This window comes from Dermacentor silvarum, chromosome 1 (assembly GCF_013339745.2).
Source record: "Dermacentor silvarum isolate Dsil-2018 chromosome 1, BIME_Dsil_1.4, whole genome shotgun sequence".
In the NCBI taxonomy this organism is placed as follows: domain Eukaryota; kingdom Metazoa; phylum Arthropoda; class Arachnida; order Ixodida; family Ixodidae; genus Dermacentor; species Dermacentor silvarum.
Genome location: NC_051154.1, coordinates 160,819,518 through 160,843,222, shown reverse-complemented (window position 1 = coordinate 160,843,222; position 23,705 = coordinate 160,819,518). Strand labels below are relative to the sequence as shown.

The 23,705-nt window shown below is 45.5% G+C and overlaps 2 protein-coding genes across 4 annotated transcripts in view; one reads left to right on the top strand and one right to left on the bottom strand.

The window, feature by feature from the left end:
- The window catches only part of LOC119436305 (tachykinin-like peptides receptor 99D), a 729,947-nt gene that overhangs the window by 136,978 nt on the left and 569,264 nt on the right, over window positions 1–23,705 (bottom strand). The window lies entirely within an intron of this gene.
- LOC119436307 (neuropeptide-like protein 29) lies at window positions 7,937–9,909 on the top strand. The gene is made up of 2 exons (XM_037703121.2): window positions 7,937–8,075; window positions 9,279–9,909. The coding sequence occupies exons 1-2, from the start codon at window positions 8,064–8,066 to the stop codon at window positions 9,555–9,557; spliced, it is 291 nt and encodes a 96-aa protein (XP_037559049.1). The 5' UTR covers window positions 7,937–8,063; the 3' UTR covers window positions 9,558–9,909.

Below are 23,705 nucleotides of genomic sequence, written 5' to 3'. Positions count from 1 at the left end.
ATTATTCCGACGTGCCTCATAATCATAAAGTGGTTTTGGCAGGTCAAAGCCCAGAACTGAATTTAATTTTGTTTTCTTTTTGTATGTGGGACTCTTCATGGCGTTTGGTGTTTGCGCAAACCAAGCGTCGCTGCTTCTGGCATTAAGTTATTTGTGCTTCCTGCTATTGCTGCGGCTCGTTGGTGGGCTATTTGCACTTGGATCATGGTGAAGGACTAAGAGCACAGAAGTTCGAATGAAATGGTACGCAAGAATATCCCGTTTTTATTTTTGGTACGTCCTATTTGTGTGCAAACATCGCGAAATCGAAAGTTCAGCGCCCGCGTGTGTCACTTCCTTGTCTGAATTACGTCTGTTTGCTTCTGGCGCTGTTAGACGTTCACTTATGTTGCCGTGGCCAGCCGCACGCTGCAGAAATGTAGTGTTAGCGAGACTGCGCGCCGCCACGTAAAGAAACGAAAAAGGATAATGACTCTCTTTAACTGACCTCCGCCCCCTTGCGACTCTAAAAATATTGGAAATTTGTTGTCGCTGGCGTTCGGTTTTCTTGCCATATACAATTGTGAAATTTGTGCAACCTGTCACACGTGTGTGTGACAGGTCACTTTGACATATTTGTTGCGTGCATGGAAGGCAGGGTTACTCTTTGCCATAACTATGTAAAAAATAGTACACTGAACAAGGTTGCAGAAGGGAGCACTACAGCAATGTTCGCAACGGAGCTACGTAGACATTGGGTAACGTTGGTGCAGACTGCCAGAGCTTCTGGGAATCATCTGCGTTTATCAACGCGGAAGTTCTGGCTCTAGGAACACTGACCTGCTAACCAGGAAAATAAGAGAAGCCGTCGAGACTAGGAAAGACCTAACAGAGCTAACTAAGACGATTATATAAAAAGAGGAACACAAGAACGAACGCTTGTTCTTGTGCTCTTTCTTGCGCTGTTATGTCTTTTGTATGCGTGACCCAACTAGCCCAGCAAATAGCTTTTTTTAAATGATCGGTATTAACAGGAGTTGTTTGGGCTGCCGTCCGTATGTCTATCAAAACGAGAAATCCAGCTTTATGCTTGTTGTCGACAGGGAGATTAGAGGCTACTGCATGTACTTTTGTTCTGAAGTTGTGTTAGTTTCTTCCTTTTTTAATATAGTTTGTTCGTAATTCGTTTCGCGCACACAATAAAACTCCGATAGTTAGTGCGTAGTGTCTTCGTACGTTCCCATACTGCGTCCAACCATTGATTGCGCTATACGTTGCTCATTAACAGGCACAGCGTGTTTTATGGGAATAGATTGCTTGTCCGAGTTGCCGATCATTGTTGTAAACAGTGCGACAGACAAAAGAGGAAGAACGAAGGAATACCACATGGTCGAGCGCTGAACGAAACGAACGAAATTCTCCCACTCGCCCTACTCTCAGTTCTGCCAAGTTCCCGAACGGCTGCGCGACACAACCCTCAACCAATGGAAATACCGCGAAACACCTGGGAGTCTCTATCTACAGTTTCCTACCGGCAGACTGGAGTCGCCGCTTATCCATAAAAACGCGGTGCTGCGTCCCGAGCCTGTGAGAGAAGAAAATATACCTACTAACACAGTATGTTTTTTTTCTTTTAGACTATACATATTTTTAATAGAATGGCTATGAGTGTAGTGAACGCGGCGTTTTCGCAGTGGAGTTGTATGTCGGAGATACTTCGCCGCCCATAAGTTATAACGCGAGTTTCAGAAGACGAATTAAAGAAACTGCTAATTAACCTTTTATTAGAACGTTGCTGGCCGTTGCTTAAAAAGCAAGTTTGGAGGCAGTAACATTTTAATGCATCTTAATTTTTTTAAATTGCAAAATCCCACCCAATTCGAGAAATCCATTATCGAATTTCAACATTCAATGCATGCAATATGAAAACCGAACATGCCAAGGTTCTAAAAAAAACGTTAATGAACCCATTTTCGTTTATTAGTCATCTGAAGCTTACGTCATTAGCGGCAAAGTATGTCCGCCTCGCCCTTCAATTCCTCCTCAAAATATGTTTTTTTCTGATCGCCCTTGTCCTTCTTTCCTTGCTTTTCTTCACGCTTTAGCGCCGTAGAAGAACGCACTGCTTCATTCACATATACCAAAATGACGCGTCACGTGAAGACGTGAAGCAGGCGGACGATACGTGTACAGCCGTATTTAATAACACTTTTCGAAAGTGACTGACAGCAGACACGGGGCCAAGGCTCTAGTGAATCACTGAAAGAGCCTCTGAGTAGAACTGCCTCAGCGAAAGAGCCCCGCCGGGCCACTGACATGAAAGGGAAACAAGTATAGGACAATAGAAAATGAGGAGGGGGGAGGGGTGATAATTACTTCCTGGGAACGAATCACTGGGTACCAATGGCCTTAAACAGAAAGGTGCACAACCATTGCGCTGCGTCAATGCTGATCAATGGGGCCCAAACTCGGAGGCTAACAACGGGCGTCTAAGAGGAAATCGATTGCAGCGCAAGAATCAATTATAGGCACCCAGCCAAGAGAAAAAGAGTACTACATGGATTGGAGGACAAACACGAGTTGGTAATATTTGAGCTGAAATTAACAGAAAGAAGGCATGAGCAGAACGTGTAATATGCGCACATCAGACCACAGGTGATCAATTAGAGCAATAGAATAAGTGCTAAGGGACAGGAAACGCAGTCGGAGGAGACCAAGGAACAGTGGGAATGGTGAGTTTGGGCAATCGGCGGCTACACGGTTGGCGCAGCTGGCGCGATAAAGGGGATAATTGGACAGACTTCTAAGAGGTATTTGTCCAGCAGTAGACTATTTATAGGCTGTGGTGATTATAATGAGTTAACGAGGCACTGGTGCAGGGGTTATCGCTTACGTATTTGCGGTAGTGCTTTGTTGATTTGTTCCGAATGAAGGCCTCCACTAGGCTTTCTATTGAGCGGTCATTACGAGATGAAATTGACCTGCTTGATAAGGAATACAGCCTATAGAATAATCAGCCGAAACTAAAGAATGGAATGGAAGTGCGTTGCAATTTTACTAACGTGCGCATGCATTATCGACTTAAAGGAATCAAAGGCACGGAATTACCGCACTCCTTCAATGCCGAGAATGAAATTACAGTGAAAGTGACCCACTACACAACCTTGATGCGCTGATGCGTGACTTAAGCACAAATACGACTGTGCGTGGTGTAGTCATCATCATCATCATCATCATCATCATCATCATCATCATCAGCCTATATTTTATGTCCACTGCAGGACGAAGGCCTCTCCCTGCGATCTCCAATTACCCCTGTCTTGCGCTAGCGTACTTCCAACTTGCGCCTGCAAATTTCCTAACTTCATCATCACATCTGCTTTTCTGCAGACCTCGACTGCGTTTCCCTTCTCTTGGTATCCATTCTGTAACCCTAATGGTCCACCGGTTATCCATCCTACGCATTAAATGGCCTGCCCAGCTCCATTTCTTCCTCTTAATGTCAACTAGAATATCGGCTATTCCCGTTTGTTCTCTGATCCACACCGCTCTCTTCCTGTCTCTTACAGTTAGACTCAACATTTTTCGTTCCATCGCTCTTTGTGCGGTCCTTAACTTGTTCTCGAGCTTCTTTGTTAACCTCCAAGTTTCTGCCCCACATGTTAGCACCGGTATAATGCAATGATTGCACACTTTTCTTTTCAACGACAGTGGTAAGCTCCCAGTCAGGATTTGGCAATGCCTGCCGTATGCACTCCAACCCAATTTTATTCTTCTGTAAATTTCTTTCTCGTGATCAGGGTCCCCTGTGGTGTAGTCAGCAACTCGTAAATGTCACGTGGCGACCAATTTTAGCCCCTTTAGTCACGGTGTACACATTTGTAGACGCGACTTATTTTTGCCATAGCAGTGCAGTTGTGGCAAGAAATAGACTACAAAAATTAGGCTTAAGGTACATTGAGCGTTCTGCTTAATTCAAGTACCTTCATTTTACTTCTGATGGAAATCTATCGCTACCGATCATGGCTTTGGAGAAGGCACTGCAGTGTTTGACGGGAGGTGTGACGTGGGACGTTTCTGTAGCAATTGCGAAATAGTGTTTTTCTAGCAATGCTTGCAACCAATAATTAACATGTGCAAGTAATTCGCGCTAGTGATTTAATTCTCTTTTACTGAGAAGCCTGTCATTACGGAGTGCACTATAATTAGGTATTTAATCACTCTGTAATTATGATGACTCATCATAAAATGCAGAAATAGTCACTCTAACAGCTTGACTTGCTCTTAATGGACTCTGCAGCACCTCGGCATGAAGTTATGTAGATTTCATAAATTTATCGCCAGTCGATCATAATTCGTAACTGAAAGGATTAGTGTCAGAACTGCGTTCGAGTAAGTTGCTTTGTCTGATTGATCTAACGCTTGCAACAACGATCATTGGGGTCTCTTAATACGAATGAATTGTAAAATTTTTGAACAAAATTGGTATGACGCAAAAGGAACAAATTAAGGGAGTATTTCTCCTTATGAACAAAGAATACAAGTCTGAATCAATCCACTGCTTGAAATAAACGAAACTGCGACATATAAGGAGACAGACATCACACGACACTTCCAAAAAGCTTTTGGTATATACGGACCGCCGCCGTGGTGGCCCAGAGTTTTTCATTTCGCTGCTGCGGTTGAGCACGAGGTCGCGAGTTCGATTCCCAGTCAACGCGGGGAGACTTGTATGCTGAGACTTAATTACCTGTTGAAGAAGATCAGGCAGCCTAAATTAATTCATAGTCTTTCAATAAGCTGGTCTTTGTAGCTCAGGTGCAGCTTATGGGAGTGGCCCGTCAGGTATTACTAAGCTGGACTGTATAAAATTAGTAGTCACGGTGGCGCGGCATCGATTTACAAGCGCAAGGTCCTCATAAATTCACTTCCTTGAAAAAAAAAAGAATCAGAACACGGCTCAGTGTTTATACGCACCATGCGTGTATTCGGTAGCACTTGTGCATGTACCGTCGGCTTCAAAAATTTACGAACCGCGGGATTTCGGAAAAAGCGTAGAATATTCCCGCAGTCGGGGCATGTGACGTGGTATTCAGATTTCCAGCCTGTACTAATATATATATGCGAACACCATAGTGCTGTATGGTTTTGCTGGCTATGGTTCCAAACTGCTTGCTGGGATATTCATGGTTTTCTAAGATCGTTTGGTCCGTACACTGCTGACGCCAAATGTACGTACGAGAAAGTTTCGCAGTGGGAACTTTAAAAACCGCAATAAACGTAAGCCCTCCAAATGGTAAATCACACACTGCGAATACGCGAATATAAAAAGCAGCTGCATTTTTTTTCTCTGGAATCGTTACCCGTTTATCTTGAAAATAAATTTTGAAACGCGCAGGAGGAGCGAGCTGTACTTGAGTCCCAACCACACATGCAAAGCCACTTCATGGTATGTCAGATGATTTCCTTCCTAGAAATCAAGAGAAAGTACAAAAGGGGGAAAAATGTTTAACTTCGTCATTGTGATCGCGCGAATTGCGGCAATGCGCATCTGAAAGTAACAATGACTCCTTAATAGGGTTAGCATCAATTATGCTAAGTACACTGCACACAATGATGATTATGATGTTACAGTCAAAGGAGACCTGCAACGCCTCTGCTGACATTTTCCTGCATTCAGCCCTTTGTAATCTCTGGTATACTTCTTTGCACAGATATGCAGGGTGTTTCACCGAACACTTTCAAAAATGTTTAACGGTTGCCTGTGGCAGATAGCACAATTATAGTTCATGAGCTGGCCTACTCGAAGAGGCGGACATTACTTGAAGAAAACAATTAAATGCACAATCGACTAATTAACCAAAATTCAGAAATTCAGTTTTAACTAATTACCTTATGGCCCTTATTGCAATTCACAAGTTATAGCCGTGGAGTTCGCAAGGTGGATCCACTTGGAATGAGTTCTCAGGATGACACCAGTTTCGAGATATGAATTCCCGAACTTTGGGGAGAAATGCATTGGCGTTCCAGTAACTTTTGTGATTCAATGCATAAAGCGACGTTTTGTTAAGAAAGTAACTCTTTATATACTCTTGTTGCACAGATACTCAACATCTCTTTGCGAACCCTGCCGGACTTTCCTGACCGTGGTTGCTGGGTGCTGCTGCTGTCTTGCCATATCGTTCAAACATAAACACCCCCCCCCCCCCACACACACACACACAACACTCTCTCTCTATATATATATATGTATATATATATATATATATATATATATATATAACAAAAAGAGTACTGTAAGGTTGCGTATTGCGTATATGACTCGCCAAGTGTCACGGGCATTAGCCGGGCGCATCGGCCCCGTCTCGACTGTTTTTCTAGAAAGAGCAGACGAATGAATCTATCAGATTACGTCTTGGTGAGTTTTGTTCATATTGTACGAAAAATATTAATACGCGCGAAATGAACACGAGGACCGAGTCTTCATTTATAAATCATTAGGGAATCATTACGCTCAAACCTGGACCTGGAGCCCCGACGCTGAAGACGTTATAAGGTTGAGGCGTTAAATATTAATAGCATTAACTTTTATCACATGGCACGGGGTATATTACAGTCACGATAACCTTGTGAAACTACATTCCAATCTTCCCCCTATGGAAACAGCGGAGGAGACCAATGCATTTCGCATTCCCGGTGGACGAAGGCCCTTCTGATCAAATGCCGTACGATATGACCTTTGCTCAGTACATCTGCAGAAGTATTCAAGGTGCGAGATAGAAAAGGAATGGCGTGACGAGATCGACCAATTTGATAAGCACAGCAGCTGCAGCACGGCTAGAACTTCGACAATAAGCCATGACTGGCAGAGCTTCGCGGTATCAACATTTGTCGCGTTCAACACGTATGCAATAGAGAGAGGAGCTTGAAACGAAACAGTTTCTGGCTGAGACAGTGCAGGACCACTTTAGGGCGTTGTAGAAAAGTGAAGAACTTGTTGATAATTTTGCACATTGAAATCCGCTCGCGACCTACGCAACATTTCCGCTCCCGACTCCAGTGAAGAAATCGAGGAGCAGCACATGAACCACAACGGCACAGTACAAACACATTTGTCTGCTCTGGGCCAGAAAGGCACAACGTATTGCATGCGCACTTTGTTATTCTAAACAAACAAAAAAGCGACATTTGTTGTCTTCCTGCCTCTCAATGGATCATCAACAGCCCCCCCCCCCCCCCCCCTGTAGTTTAATCAGAAGAGTAAAGAAGACACCTGACCCATTGAATCTACTTCTTTTATTTAAAGTTGGCTGCAAGAATGCGTTTACGACATCGCATGGTTGTCTGCCGGCCCCAGACGCCAATGGCTATGTGCGCGCATTCTTCTAGTGAACAGCGAGTGCGCTGATGCCAAGTGCGGTCGGCGCTCATTAATGCTATCCGCTGCTTTCTGTGGATGGAAACGCTTGCGTGTCGCTCCCGCACACACCCGTCGGTATAAGCTCTTGCGTGAAAACAGCTCTCGGCCACTTCTCGATGGCGTAAAAGGCAAAGAAAGAAGGAGGCGTCTTTTTTTCGCCATGCAGAGCGCATAGGTTCATGAGCGCTCCATTACGGCTCATTTGAAAGGCGCGCAAATGATTACAAGTCTAAAAGTAGGCGCGCGTGCTGTTTTCGTTTTCAGTGCGGGCTCGCAACTGGCCAGAAAAAGCCCTAGGAAAATATGAGCGGAAAGAGAAACCCGCCGGTCCTCGCGCAGCGCACGCATGTTGGCGGAGAACAAGAGAACGCGGTGGCGAGCGAGCCCCGTTCGATTGTTGCCTTTCCTCAATCTCTTTCTATCGCGAGATCGAAGGAAGTAGCCGCTGGAAATTGGAGCACGTCTACGACAGCGGCGGCGGCGGAGAGAAATGACCACGTGCTGCCCCGCCGCTACTCACTCATGAGCGCTTGCCTGGGCATCGCAACGTGTTGTTTTCTTTTCCGGAAGCGGCGGCGCGCGTATATAAGCCTCGCCGCAGCGGCATCATTTCGTCAGACTAGCCGTGCCTCCGCAGTAGCAAGCCACCATTTCAAGCAAGACCATGAGGCTCCTGGTAAGCGGTCGCCGTCGCCCCCTTTTCGGCGGTATACGGCTGTGCAGCGAGTGTGTACGGCACGTGAGCCGACCGCGAGCCGACTCACGTTCCGACGTCACTAAGGCAAAGCTCTGTACACCAGCTGCTGCTGCTGCTGCTGCTGCCGCGTCGCAGATAATCGATGCAGCCGGTGTTCGATTCACAAGACGCGGAGAGGGAGGGGGGAAGGAAGTTTGGAGGGAAGCGGAGAGAGTTGACCACTGTCTCTGCTCCTTCAAAACTTTTTCGTATTATTTTTCTTAGTGTTAACGTTCCTTGATGTTTAGTAGGCGCATAATAGGAATTTGCACGGTAGGGAAATCTTCCGGATGAGCTATCTTGCTAATGGACATATGATAACGACTGCGCTCCAGACGCTTGTACAAGTGTTTAGTTGTCGCTTTTTCTTTTTTATCTTTTTTTTGTCGCTCTCACTCGTCTCGGGTAAGGGATTTTCCTATAGCGAACATTGATTTCCGACTGATCAATTCGTACCAACCAGTAGCTCATTATGACAAAATGTGCTAGCGAAGAGATAAGAATGAAGTAAAACACTATGGAAGAAAACCGCATGAATGTGACTGAGAATTTGACGTTCAGCTGGAGTTTAACGACACCGTCATCTTGGCCCCTAACGTTGTCTCTTATCTTTTGCTGGCATGTCATCGATCAGAGATGGCTTCCACAACCATAGCGAATTTTAAAAGCAGACTTGCTTGTCGTGGGATACGAAAGGCTAGTGCTGCCGAACAATAAGATGCAGCCAAATAAATTGTATCTTGAATGTTTCCCGCGTGCAGATCCTCGAGTAATCAAGCTATTTTGTTTTTTCATTTGTCTGCCATGTATATTTAGCTACCTTGTTCTGGCAAGATTGTGGCAAGATTTATTTAAGGCAACGCCATATTTTTACAAGTTTATGGAAAACTTGAAGCTTTGTGGAACCTAGATTTAGAGAAGAGGTCAAAGAATGAAAGCTTTTACGAAACTTGGCCACCCCCTTCAAAGTACAGCCTCACCAGGAAGACGCATAGTGCTTCACGTCATATTCACGTTTGCAAACCCCACATCTTAGTGGCGCTTAAGCACCGTACACTCGCGCCATGTTGTCTGTGACAGTAAACGCCATAGCTGATGCTTGTGGCGAGAGCCTCCGCTAAAAGACGCTTTATTTTTTTCCAGTTGGTTTCTCTGCTCATTTGCGCCCTTGCCGGTGCCTGCTTAGCCGGATTGGTCGGATACGGAGGAGGCGGCTATGGAGGAGGCGGCGGCTACGGAGGCGGCCACTACGGCAAATCCTTGCCGGGACCGTCCTTCCTGATCAAGACCCAGCACCACGTTAGCAAAGTGAGCCACGGAGGACCAATCCTCAGTAACTACGACCTCGGAGTCTCCTACGGTGGACATGGCGGTGGCTACGGTGGCGGCTACGGCGGCGGCTACGGGCACGGATGGCACTGAATCCAGAAGACCTAGTTATGCAAGAGACACTGTATGCTGCACTCGTGGACCGTCTGTGTATGCAGAAATGTTGCAGAAACCGCACAAGAGCGCGTACTCTTCGTTCGAGACAGGTGGTCTTATAGTCAATGCGTGCGAGTGGCAAGCTCTTGCCACGCACACTAGCAAAGGAGATGTGCACTAGAAAAGACGTCTAAGAAGGTCTGTAAGAGAATTGATCAACGTGTAACAATGTAACCAGCCAAACTGTATGTAGTGACTCGAGAACGAAGTTCCACGGCGTTCCGCAGCAATGTCAGCGTTCTCTGCAGTGTATATTTTGTACAGAAAGAAATTGAATAATAAAGGAAGTGCAATGAAATGTTCGAAAGTACGTGTCCTTCCTTGGTCCTTTCATTTGGTGCAGATATGAGCACTGCTGAGATTCGGAATATTGACTTGCAGATGTTGAACAGCGTTTTTATACCTCGAAATCGTTGAGGACGACTCAAGTTACGCCGAAATATTTACTTCGTGCACTCGAAACGTGGATCCTGTTTCTGTTAAGCCATGGTTCCGACGCAGTGCTTGAGACAAGTTGAACCAGAATTTAACAATAAACGCCTTCGGCGAAAACCATTCGAAGTTTAAGGCTACACGTAATTGAGGGACAACCAGCGTAATCCAACATTTAGAGTATGTATGAAGGTAACAAAGCGCCTTGAAATTATACACATAAATGGTAAAGGCTTGGGAATTCTTCCAGCCTTCTTAATTGTAGGCTTATTACTCAATGTAAACAGCACTAAGCAAGGGCCAGATGGCTTGGAAACGATAAATGTGAAGAAAAAGAACAAGAAAACAAATTGCGTAGGACAAGAGAGAGAGAGAGAGAGAAGTTTAATGATACGAAATCCAGAGAGGGCGGCCTGAGGTAAATTCCTCTAGCCAGCTACTCGGCGTTGGGGGAAGGGGAAGAGGGAAATAAAGAGGCGCGTGATGGGTGACAATGACGAGAGAAGGAGGATTTAAAACATGGCAAGCAATTCGGCATGCTCAAAGTATACAGTCCAGGCCCGTACTTTTTAAAAGAAGTTCAGTAATGCCTGGATGGTCTTGAAACTCGATTGAGCGTCTGCTCAAGGGCCTAAAATAACGTCCTCCGACAACAGTGGGCTGTCGAGACGCGTAAGATCATTCTTGAACTTTTGACGTTCTTCGACATACTTGGGGCAGTCACAAAGCACACGACCTATAGTCTCATTCACATTGCACAACTCACAGTCTGGAGACTCGGTGCGTCGCATGAGGACAAAGACAGTGTAAAACCAAAGAACTAAAGCTATACAGATATAGCTTTAGTTTAGATATAGCGCTAGGGGACCTTGGTTTAAATCCCACCAACGGACACGTGACTTCTTTTTATTGAGCAACTGCCTGCGTTAGAGCCCCTCGCCACTGTAAAGTAATACGTGTTGAGATACTCCAGACTCTCGCAAAAAAGTAACGGCATTTCACAGTTTCCCGTTATTTACTTTTATGCCGTAGGCTGCTTGTGGATATTCATTTAGCACAAAAAGAGATACACTACAAGGTAACAACAATGCATTTATTCATCATATACAGCGCATACAAAACTACAAAATTAAAAGTATGAGTAAATTTAATAAAAATGCCATGCTAACTACGCAAATGCTGCTTGCACAGGCAGTTTATGCGCTTGCCGGACAAAAATGCACGCGAACAAGAGTTACCAAATGCGTAATTAAAAGAAATTTGTTAACTAAGGTTTATTATGTCGCTATTATGGTATATGCTTGGTATTAGATTACATTGGTACATATTATGGTATATATTATGGTATATATCGTTATATAGGACAATTGTTCGTGAGGACAACTTCATTTTGTTTGATTCTTTTAGAGTGCTTCTGTCCTCAATATTCACCACCAAATTTTCTAATCAGTACACAGATTTTTTTTTTCCTTCCGAGGCGGGAGTTTGAACAGTTTCCACACAAACACGAACCCTCCACGTGACGCAGCTTATTGCGGGGGAGTGAAGTCATTCTTGGCTTTGCAAGTCGAGAGCAGGATCGCCGCCGTATCTAAACCCAGCTGCTATAATTGCGTATTATGCGGGATCAGCTACGCCGCATGGTAGGCTCTGAAAGCCATTGTACGTACCTGAATACATGCAGCTGATTTATACGGGGTGTTTCAGCGAACACTTTCAAAAATGTTTAAAGGTTGCCTGTGGCAGATAGCACAATTCTAGTGCATGAGCTGGTCTACTCGAAGAAGTGGACATTACTTGCACAAAATATGAAATGCATTATCGAATGATTAAGAAGGATTTACTAATTAGGTTTTTAACGAATTACCTTATGGCCCGCATTGCAATTTACAAATTCTGAACAGGTTGGACGACTAGCCTCTGTCGGAAGAAAGAATTTTGCTACATCGACGCGACTTGCCATCACATCAGAAGGCCGTCCAAGCGCTACTGCGCTTCTGTGACGCCTTTTCTGTGACTTGCTTTTTTTTCTTTTTTTGTGCTCTTTCTAACCCCTATATACCCAATCCCATTGCAGGGTACCAAACCGCAAACTCGCCTCTGGTTAACCACCCTGCCTTTAATCTCTCTCGCTATACAAATTATAGCCGTGGAGTTCGCAAGGCGCATGCACTTGGAACGAATTCTCGGAGTGACATCAGTTGCGAGATATTAATTCCCGAACCCTGAGGAGAAATGCACTGGCGCTCCAGTTACTTTTGTGCTTCAATGCATAAAACGGCATTTTGTTTAGAAAGTAAGTGGAACGACAGTGCATCTTTACCTCAACTTTGACGGCCCATATCTCGTAAATTGTATCATCCACACAATTATTTTCAAATGGATATGCCTTGCAGTCTCACCCGCAAGAATTTTTAAATTACAATATGTGCCGTAAGGTAATTAGTAAAAAACATAATGAATACATTTTTGTTAATTAGTCGATTATGCATTTCAATTTTTTTGTGCAAGTAATCTCCGCCTCTTCGAGTAGACCAGCTCGTGAACGAAAATTTTGAACAACTTTTAAACATTTTTGAAAGTGTTCGCTGAAAAACCCGGTATATAGGTGCACATTGTGTATCAACGCGCCGATGCATCGTCTGAATTTCTCAGTTAAACGAGTTAACAAAGAGGCGCGGATGGGAAAAGGCGGTGTCAAATACAGGCCCTGATGACTATCACCGTCCATCTTGTTCGTCGAGGATGCAGTAGAAAAAAAAAGTATCGCTAGGATAATTGCCGACACTCAGTGCTGCAACGTTTCGTGCGAATTTCTTGTGCTCTTGCGTGTGCAAGAGCCGTCCTCACTGTCGTCCTCACTCGACAGCCGTCCTCATTGTCGTACTCGAAGACTGGTGCAGTGATTACACATCTTTTCACACGAGAAATAGAAACATGACGTGATGGCAGCAATTTAGCACGTGTGAGTCGAAGGTTCACAAGTGCTTCTCGCGAATGCAGGATGGCTTGTGGAGATTGCTTTTGATATAGATATTGCTTTTGATATAGATATGTATTCAAGAATCTTAAATATGAAATTATTTGTCTATTATCAAGGCTATAATTGTTATATATTTTGTGTTTAGAGTACCGGCTTTTTAGTTAAGACTATACAGAATTTTTAAAAATAGCCTACAGCAGATAGAACAATTCCAGTCATTGAGATGGATTACACTCTAAAAAAAATTTACACCTTTTGGGTCGTACCTTGTCCCCAAAGAATAATCGTCATCTGTCTTGTCCGCATTTCCTTTCATTAACGCTGCGTGCCCGGTACTTCCTAGTCACGAAAGGCCTGCGCGTTATCAGCGTGACACAGCATTCTCGGCAGGAAAGTAGCGAGCGCCGAGTTTTCAAGAAAGGAAACCCAAGCAAGGCAGATGACGATTACTGTTTCGGGACAAGATACGACCCAAAGGGTGTAAACTTTTTTTTAGAGTTTACTCGAAGAGGCAGACACTACTTGCACTAGATATGGAAATGCATATTCGACTAATTAACAAAATGCTTCTAATTAAGTTTTCAACTAATTACATTAATCTGCATGTTCTAAGTTATGAATTGTAGACGATGATTTCGCAAGGAGTGCCTATTCGGAATAAATTATCAGTATGACACCACTTTAGAGACATTCATTCTCAAAATGTGCGATGAAATACATTGGAGTTTTAGTTACTCATGTGCTTCAACGCATATGACGGACGCAGCTCTCTGGACAAAAATGTAAGTGGAACAGGGCATTTTAAGCGCAAGTTTGACAGCGCATTTCTGGATATAATGCCATCCTCAAAATTCGGTCAAAGTGGTTACGCCAAGCCTTGAAATTTCACCGGCGACAATTCGTAACTTGTAATATGCGCCATAACGTAATAAGTTAAACGCTTAAATAGTGAAACTTTGTTATTAGTCAGTTATGCGTTTCGATTTATTGTGGATGTAATGTCCGCCTCTGCGAGCAATTTGGTTACCCGTATCATAATTTTGCCATGCACCCCAGACAATATATAAAGGTTCTGTTTATTATTTTAAAAGCAAAAAAGAAATAAAAAAGCCGGCAGATCCCACGCCCTGTGGGAATCGATGTAATGCAAAGCAGTGTGCGGGGGGGGGGGGGGGGGGGGGGGGCTACCATGTTAACGAAACGACCATGAGAGCACCAAGAGGTAGGCGACTGTTTCATGACCTACACGACACACATTTCATGATATTCATGTCACGACCTATCATTTATGTTCGTCATACACTCTTGTCACGCTGTGCCAATTTTGGCACCTATCAAGTTAGCGAAACGACCATGAGAGCACCAAGACGCAGGCGGCTGTTTTATGACCTACATGACACACATGTCATGATATTCATGCCATCACTTATCATTTGTGTTCGTCATACACTCTTGTCACGCTATGCCAATTTCGGTACCTACCAAGTTTACGAAACGACCATGAGAGCACTAATATGTAGGCGGCTGTTTCATGATCTAAATGACATACACGTCATGATATTCATGTCATGACCTATCACTTATGTTTGTCTCACACTCTTGTCATACTATGCCAATTTTGGTACCTACCAAGTTAACGCAACGACCATGAGAGCACCAAGACGTAGGCGGCTGTTTCATGACCTACATGACACACATGTCATGATATTCATGTCATCACTTATCATTTGTGTTCGTCATACACTCCTGTCATACTATGCCAATTTTGGTGCATACCAAGTTAACGAAACGACCATGAGAACACCAATACGTAGGCAGCTAGGTAGATAGATACTCTCAAAGTGGCAAATGTTTGCGAAGAAATGCTTCGCATTTAAAACGCATATGTACACGTGTTATAGCGACGCCAGTATAATAGTAGCAAGAAGCCCTTTTTTATTTGCTGTCATGTGCTACGCGAATCTGCTACACAGGCAAGGCCAGTCGGTGCTGCAATTGTTTGTTTGTTTGTTTGCTTGCTTGCTCACTTGTTTGTTTGTTTGTTTGTTAGATTGATTGATTGATTGAAGGTCTTTAACGCCTCAAAGCAAAACAAAGACTATGAAAGAATCCACAGAGGGGAGAGGTAAGCATTATTTAACCGCCTCTATATGGTTCGTTAACATGCGCCCAATGCTTCGCACACCAACCTTTTCGCACTCCACACCCGTGTCGCAATGCGGGCGCCACAGCCAGAAGTGGCTGTGGTGGCAACCTGGTGCTCAGCAGCAGGTTGCCATTTCTACTGAGCCATCTTGAAGCACAGCTATGGGCTGTACATCGGGCCCATGAAGCAGCAAAGAGGCTCGGCGTTTCTGTGCCGACATGTCAGCGGCCCGATACGTGCTGACGCGCGTACCGAGGGACCGTAATAAAGTTTTATCATACCATACCATACCATACCATACCATACCATACCATACCATACCATACCATACCACGGTGTTGCAATGCGTCATTATGCAGTTGTATGAATGTAAGCGAATATTTTCAGTGACATTACGCACAGAATTCCGGTCGGTAATTTTGTATAGCAATGCTTTCCACTCGATTCTATGCCTCTCTTAGCATCCATCGATCAAGGCCGGCTGGTACTATTGATAATGCGGGCGGGACGACGTTCTGACCATTGACGAAGCGCGAAAAGTGTGAAGAGGAATCGCATCGGAAAAAGGCATTGTTACAAAATCGCAGCTCTGCCAATATGGCTACCGGTGAGCGCGAACAAGGTATACAGCACGGACAGAACGACGCCGACACAAAATAAGATAGGTTAACCGCAGCTTCGAAATGTTAACATGTCTTTGTCGAATAAACTGGCCTCATACAACGAACATCTTTTTCTACGGCCTATATACACTTGGACAACAGCTATTTAAATCGGGCTGCGTTTGCAAGTATACTGACAGATGTATCCTCGTAATCCTTTTAAGCGTTGACCATTCAGCGTAGGGTAGCCAACTCGGCACATTTATGGTTAACATTCCTGCATTCTCCTTTTCTTTCCTCCTCCTCCTCCTCCCTACAGGGCCCATTGCGTTGCTTCAGGGCATCCCCAGCTGTACCAGGCCTTGGTAGGAAATGAGCAGTTATCACAAGCTCGCCAATTAAGCGCGTTAACGGCCACGGCGACGGATAAGCCCCTGAGCAATGGTGTCCATTACGAAAACACAGTGCCACGTGAGGGAGGCCAGTCTCTCTTGTAGCTCCCAAAAATCCACAGTATAAGCGGCCAACGCTCGCTTTGCGGGCACAGGGCCGGGCCAGTTGTCCGCCGCAACACACTACCCTTCGGCACATCGCGTTTGCGGTCGCGTCCACCAGGACACGCCGTGAAGTGGACCACAGGAAGTGCAGAAGCCGCTTTGGCGCTGGCGGCGTAAATGGCGGCGCCTTCAAGTGCAGCCCCGATCACGCGTCCGGCTTGTTCCTGCCCACGCCCAGCCGCGAAAAGTGAGATAAGGGATCGCTGTGTTTTGCGCGACACCGCTGTTGGGCGTTTCTTCTTTCCACTCGTCCTTTCGCCCGCTGCTGCTCTAAAACTATGACGCTCTCGTTCCGTATCATTCGGTATTATGATCGGTATTAACAACGTGATAAAAGAGAAGCCTGGGTTGCAAAATCTGCTAGACAGGCTTCCGCGTTATCACGTTTAATATCACGTTTAAGAGCACTATGTGAAAAACCGATGGCAAACACAGATTAGATGGGGCTAGTGTAGGAACTGAATGCAAACAACGTAGTGTTTACAATGAAGCCATAGCCATTGTAAATTCGGTAACGAGTCATGTTAAAGCAAATCGCATCTGGTTGTCTTCTCTTTTAAGAAAGTGAAGAGAAGCAATAGACTGTTTTAGTATAGCGTAAAGCAGTTAACGCAAAGGGGAGTTACGTTGCGTGCACCACACTACGCATGCGCTGTACGTCAACGGTGCTGGAGCTCTTACGTACGTACGCTATTTTCGGGATTTAGCGGTGAACGCTAACGCGCGCAAGGGGAGCCTTACGTACGGCAACATGGTGGCGCCAGTCTAAGTGAGAGCTGCCCGTTTCGGATCTATCGAGCCGTCGGCTTGCACTGTTCGGCTCATTCCTTCCCCACTAATGCTCGTGTTTGCTTTAGATTTGTGTGATGATGCTTCGACAGCGGCGTACAGGTGACAAATGGGCGTTGTGTTCGATATACGTTCTCGATTAGCGACGCAGTAGGCTTAACGAGAGGGTTTGCTCATCGTTACTCATGTTTGCTGTATCCGCCTCGAGATGACGCCCAAGTGTATTTCGCTCATTCGCTCGGTATTTAAGCCGCAAGTCAAGCCGATACATGTCACGTTTTCCGCGACAAAACAAAGTAGTGTCGTCGGTGCTGTGGTCACGATGCGTGTGCGCTTTACTAACGACGACGACATGAACCTCCTCAAGGAGGTGTTCGCCTTGAACACCTCCCGAAGTGGGAAATCCGCTTTCTAGAAGCGAAATTGCCAGCGAAACGTCCCCTCCGGAATAGACTCGGTGTTGAGCAGGCCGCGTCTTGAGGACACGTACAACCTGCGCGGTCGCTCTCGTTCCCGAAGCATGAGGGCGTCTATGCCATCCGAACTTAAAAAGGACAGGTAATATGGGTCCCACAGAACACTCGATCGCGACATGCAAAGAATATATGGTGTGTTTCGCGACTCTGGATGAAACAACGCTGAAACCAAACACCTAGATGCGTGTGCGACTGTTTTCACAACAAATCCGTGCAGGGGCGGGGCCTCGCCTCGATGACGTGTCACAATTTTCGTTTTTTTCTTCCGCTTTGTTTGGCGGCGCGGTCGGTTGTGCCCCGGTGCCGCGGCGGAAGCCGCGGTGCCGGGCGCCGACGCGAAGCGGCGGTGGTTGGGGTGTTGCGGAGCGCAGCGTAGCAACACCCCAAAGAAAAAAAATACTGCTTCAGTCAGGTAGACTGCTCCCTCCCTGATAGTGAGATTATAGTTGGATCATCAAAACAGTGATGCGTTTATTTAGGAATATCATTGATCCCTTAACAGCAGCCACAGTTGTGCCTAGTCACCACCAGTCCAGCGTGTTCTGCGAGGCCGCCAAACAGAGAGAAAGAAAAAAAAGAAAATGGTGATATGTCATCGAGGCGAGGCCCCGCCCCTGCACGGATTGGTCGTGAAAACAGTCGCACCTGTAATTAACGCAGCGACTGTGGCTTTGGATAAGCTTGACTTAGGGACACACTTGAGGATTAGGCATTGGATCAGCTTGACATTTCGTGTGGATTTGGCTTTCCAGTACTTTGCGTTTTCACATCTAGATGGCACCGTATATGTTTATGTTGCTCCGTTCCGCTATTCTAAAACACTGCCTTTTGCCGCGCAGTGCAGCCTTTCTTCGCGTTAGCGTTGCGTCGCACGCTAACGCTAACGCAAGCGTTTTACGCTATAATAAAACTCACTAATATTACGATGTCTTTTGATAAGCCTTCTAGACTCCATGCCTGCCGGTATCGAGGCATCGGGGATTCTATACGTTGTGCACTTACTCGACATAAAGGCCGCTGAGCACACGCTTTAGTCGCTCGACTTGGTGCCATATTCAATATCTTAATGAAGTACAATTTCGCTCATAGTAGACGTACCGTAATTGCACGAATGTAACGGGAGTTTTCGCCTGAAATGTTCAGCCTCAGAATGTGCCTCGCGTTATATTCGGGTTCATGACACAAACATAAGGCGCTTTTTTTTTTTAAAGAGCGAGGCATTTGTTTGCCTAGTCGGAGCCAAGGTCAAAGGAAGCTCACGTGGAAGGACGCGCCAATTATGTATCCGAAAAATGTGGGCCGATCCCGGATTCAGTGCAGCTCGAAAAGCCCCCAAACATAGTGCAAAGAAAACACCGGCTATAGTGCAAATTAAGACGGCCCGCAGCGGCAGGCAGGTGGTGTACGGGAGCTCAGACGCAAGCTCCAAGAGAACATGCTGTCGTGGTCACGCTGTCGTCCTCATTACGTCGTCATCATCATCATTTCATGGACATTGTGTTCATTCTTTCCATGTCATGTCATCGTCATCTTTGCGCCGTTTTCACTCTGTTGATATCACTGCGTTGTCATATTAGTGTTGGTATTATTAGTGTATATTAGTGTTGGTTGGTATTAGGTAGTGTTTACACCAGCAGCAGTTACTTCAAAAAGCGCGTGGATATTTTGTAAGCAGAACTTTTCGTTCTGAGAAGCCTCTAAAAAAACTCCCTCCTCCAGCAACGCTGAGAACTGAGAGCGATGCCTATATAGCCCGCCTCGCGAACTGTGAAAGCCGCCCATCGTTTTGTTTTCACAGGATATGGGGTGCAGCTGTGGTTAACCAGCCACATTTTGATCTTTTCAGCCACTTTTGGAAAATACAAAGCTGGTAGAATAAGTTTGCGTTGTCGTACTGCCCTTTCTTATATTTGTACCGCGTTTTCCCCCCAAGTACACGCCTATACGCCATGGCTGGCTGGCCCCCGTCGTCATTATTCTGTCGATAGACGAACCAAACCAACTCATCGAAAACGAAGGCGAAAGCAGCGCCACTTTTCTACTCACTACAAACGAAGGCCTATCTGCACACTATAAGTAAGAAGAAAAAAACTTATAAAAAACAGAAAGAAAAGCCTACTGCATTTCAGTGCTAATAAAAAGACCAGGAACAGGGTACACTAATAGAAGGTCACGTCGTAGACCTCTTGTGCATCTTCATGTTTTTGCTGCGTGGGGCGCGAAAGGTCATTTTTCGCAACTTTTAGTGAAGAATTAAAAATATACATTCACGTTTAATGAGAAAAACATGGCTTGTTTTAACCAGTACGATAGGCAATATTTCCGTCAGCGGGTTTATCTCGATTAATGTTCTGCGCGGTTGTCGGTCCCTTTAACATCATAATCACATCGGAATCACTCCAGCTTCGGCCCCACATTGTCGTCACGCCGTCGTCATCATATCATCGTCGCTACTCGTTGCCCACAGTTGCGTCGCTTATACCGTTCAGTTATTGCCTAAAATTTTTGAAATTTTATTTTCGCTAGCGCTGCCCCTTTGGCTCGTGCAAGAACGCGCGATCTGGGTGTTGCCACTGCGAATTTCACGCATAATTTAGAATGCTGTTAGTGCCGCATCAATGTGGTTAAGGCGTATTAATAGCAACCTCGAACACGATGATCGGCGCTGTTGTGCAGGCGCCTCAAGCGAGTGTTCTTCGAACTCGCGCGGCGGATCGATCACCGCACAGTGCGCGGAAGGTTCTGCCGTGTTCGACTGTGCCACGGACATTCCTAATGGGCTGCTTGTAAAATAACTTTGGTGGCATGAGGAAGAGGCCACTCTCACCAACAGTGCCACCCCCCCCCCCCCCCCTCTCGCTCCTTATCGCGTTATTTAGGTGATGCAGCGGCTCAAATACGAATTCTACATGGTAAAAATACTCGACATGTGGTAAACAGCAAGAAAAACTATTTAGGCAAACGGCAAAGCTCCTGGCGTTTGGAGCCCGTATACTCAAAGTGACTACTGGGTTAATATACAGGGCCTTCAAAGTTATGCCCCTGTCACAGGGCACATGTAATGTCATGCAGTAAATGACATTCATATCGAATGTCATTGCGGTCTTGCGTTCCCAGTCTACACGGGTTAACAAAATGGCATTCGCAATTGATGACGATGTTCATCGGTAGGCTGCTATGATAACGAAACCTTACAAATAGTGCTTCTTGTTTACCTATTTTCACTATATTGTTAGCAATACAATGGTAAACATTGGAAGGTTATTTGAAAATTTATGACGTTTCGTTTTAACTCATCGATTTTGTAATTGTTTGCCATGCCCCGCTCGTCGAGATTACACAAGTCGCCCCTGCATGAGTTCGGGAAACCCATTCAATGGGCGAACGCTATTAGCTGTGAATGTCATTCACTATTCCCGTGTAGAAGCAACAAAAATGGCACTGACACGTAATATAATTCGCTGCGAATGACATTACATGTTCTATGTGACAGGGGTATTAAACTATCAGTAATTTTAATAGCAACGTTACGTTAGCTACGCAAATAGCCATTGCATGGGTGGTTTATATAGCATGTACTTTGGCGGATACAATTTTCATGAACAAGTCGAGTCAGCAAGTTAGTAACTAAAAAAATGCCTCATTTATTTTTGTATTTCTCGCGATTAAGGTATTCGCATAATTAAAATCTTGAGGACAATCATAATCTAGCACAAGTCCAGTTTGATTCTTCTAGCGGGATTGTGCTCCGAGGTATTCATCGCCAAATTTGGCACACAGTACGCTAGTTCCGCCTTACACGTCGCGGGGGCATTGCGTTTCGCTGCGACGCCAGAAGGCGCGGGACCAAATCCCGGCCGCGGCGCCCGCATTTCGATGGTGGCGAAATGCAAAACAGGCCGTGTACATTACATTGGGTGCACGTTGAAGAACCCCAGGTGGTCGAAACTAATGCGGAGTCCCCAACTATGGCGTGCCTCATAATCATATCATGGTTTTGGCTCGTAAAACCCCAGAATTTATTTATTTATTTATTAGTTTCGCGTTGAGAGAAAGGTCTCTTCTATTTGGCTGCACTTTCTCCACTAGTTCCGTTGCGGTACCGTGTGAGTGCAGCGGAGAGCAGTACCCATTTAGAAAGTTCACGTGCTCGTTTGCTCGTCTGTTTTACTCTCTTTCTCCCCCTTCCGCTCTACTCCTTCCCCCCGGGCAGGGTAGCCAACCGTAAATAACTCTGGTTAACCTCCCTGCCTTTCTATGCGTCATTTATCTGTCTACCTCTCAAGGTCAGCGCCTTCACTAGTGCTGCACGTTTATTTCTAAAACGAATAAAAAAAAATAGCGTAGCTTGCACTGCAGGCGCAATGCTAAAGAGACAGCGGAGCTGATGGGCACCTAGCTTGTCCTGGCCTTTGGGCTAGGCTAAGCACTACCAAGTTATCCCCAGCAATTTCCGAAATTTATTGATTATTGATCGATTATTGATTGGCTATTGATTGGCTATCGCAAAGTATATTGGCCACGTATTTGAGCTAGGCTAAGCCCTACCAAGTCATCGCCAGCACTTCCTGGAATTTATTGAATATTTGTCGATTATCGACTAGCTATTGATTGGCTATCGATTGACTATCGATGACTGACTCAGCTTAACTTGTCCCAACCATGCTTAGCTAGACTTAGGCAGGCTCAGCTTCGCTAGTTCACAGGGGTATGTGCCATTGCGCTTGGACACTGTCTGCACTACCGCCAGGATCGGCCCACATATCACTTTCTTTTTTTTTTTCTGTTAACGCGCTACAAATTACGGCCGCTTAAACTGCTCCGCTGTTAAAAGTGCAAGCCTTCTCGTCTGCTCGGCGCATTTCGCGCATTTACCACCCTGTTACGTAGCATTTGCTCTTATGACGCAACACATGCAGCGTGCTGCGGGGCGTGTCATAGCGTCGGCTGATGTCACATTGTTCTACGGGCGCTTTTTCGAGTTTGTGCGGCTCCTCGCTGTTCGAGATATGTTTTCCTTTGAACTATGATGTAACGTTTGACTCCAGTGCGGACATAATTCTGCAACCTGGCCAGTACCTCCCATCAACATATTCAAGGCCTGCTGTGAACCATTTCGACAAATTCGCGTGTAGCCAAATGGAAGGCACTTTCTTTTCGTTATCGCAATAATCGCTATAGTGACAGTACTACGTCCCGGGAACGGAGTGGCGGGGGTGGATGCCGTTTTTTCGTCAGAGAACGCGTTGCAAGTAAGCTAACGATTGAAAGCGACTTAACACGTCCCATGACTTCACTAAACTGCCCTCACAACCATTCAGGCATCGAACTTGTACTTCGCATTCTTATGCCAGCTGTTGTAACCAAAGCGAGAGATGCCTGCTTTCACGATGCCAGCACTTCCGAATTCCGAAGTAGCGCGTGCAGGAGAGCCATGAACTCGTGCAGAACTTGCCTTCACGAAGTCAAATCGAAGAGCATGGTGCATGCGGCGCGCACTGCACTGTGAATACGAGAACAAAAGTGCTGCGCTTTCTAAACTAGTACAGAAAGTGCAGCCAAATTGAAGAGACCAAGAGGTTTACTTCACTATTGAAGCACTCTTGATGTTCCCAAATCTTATATAAAAGGTTGTACTAGTGAATAACCAAGGATGGGTTATCAAATGGTTGTCACATATTTTATTATAGCGTGTTGGTAGCTGCAGTTAGTAACGGCGACATCATTATTAATTAGAAACGAGAAAAGATAGTAACTCTTACTGTTAGAGCTCGGGTACTGCGAGTCCAAAACATAGCAACCACTAATGAACGCATCTGAGTTGTCATTGTCAAAAGTTCCGGGCATACCAGTAAATTGTTATAAATTCGCCACGCTTCAAAATCCACACTTGATCGTCCTTGGCGCGGGTGCGGGGTGCCACTGTTTCCCTCTGGTGGTGGATACGCATGTTGTTGCTGCCAAGGTAACTGCTCCATCTTTAGACTTCGTGTTGGTTGCCGCGTATGCACCGCCACACCGTAGCGACATCGAGCCTTATCTCGACCTAATTTCTGACTGCGTCTTCTCAGCAAGAACGGGCAATATAATTGCTGCAGGT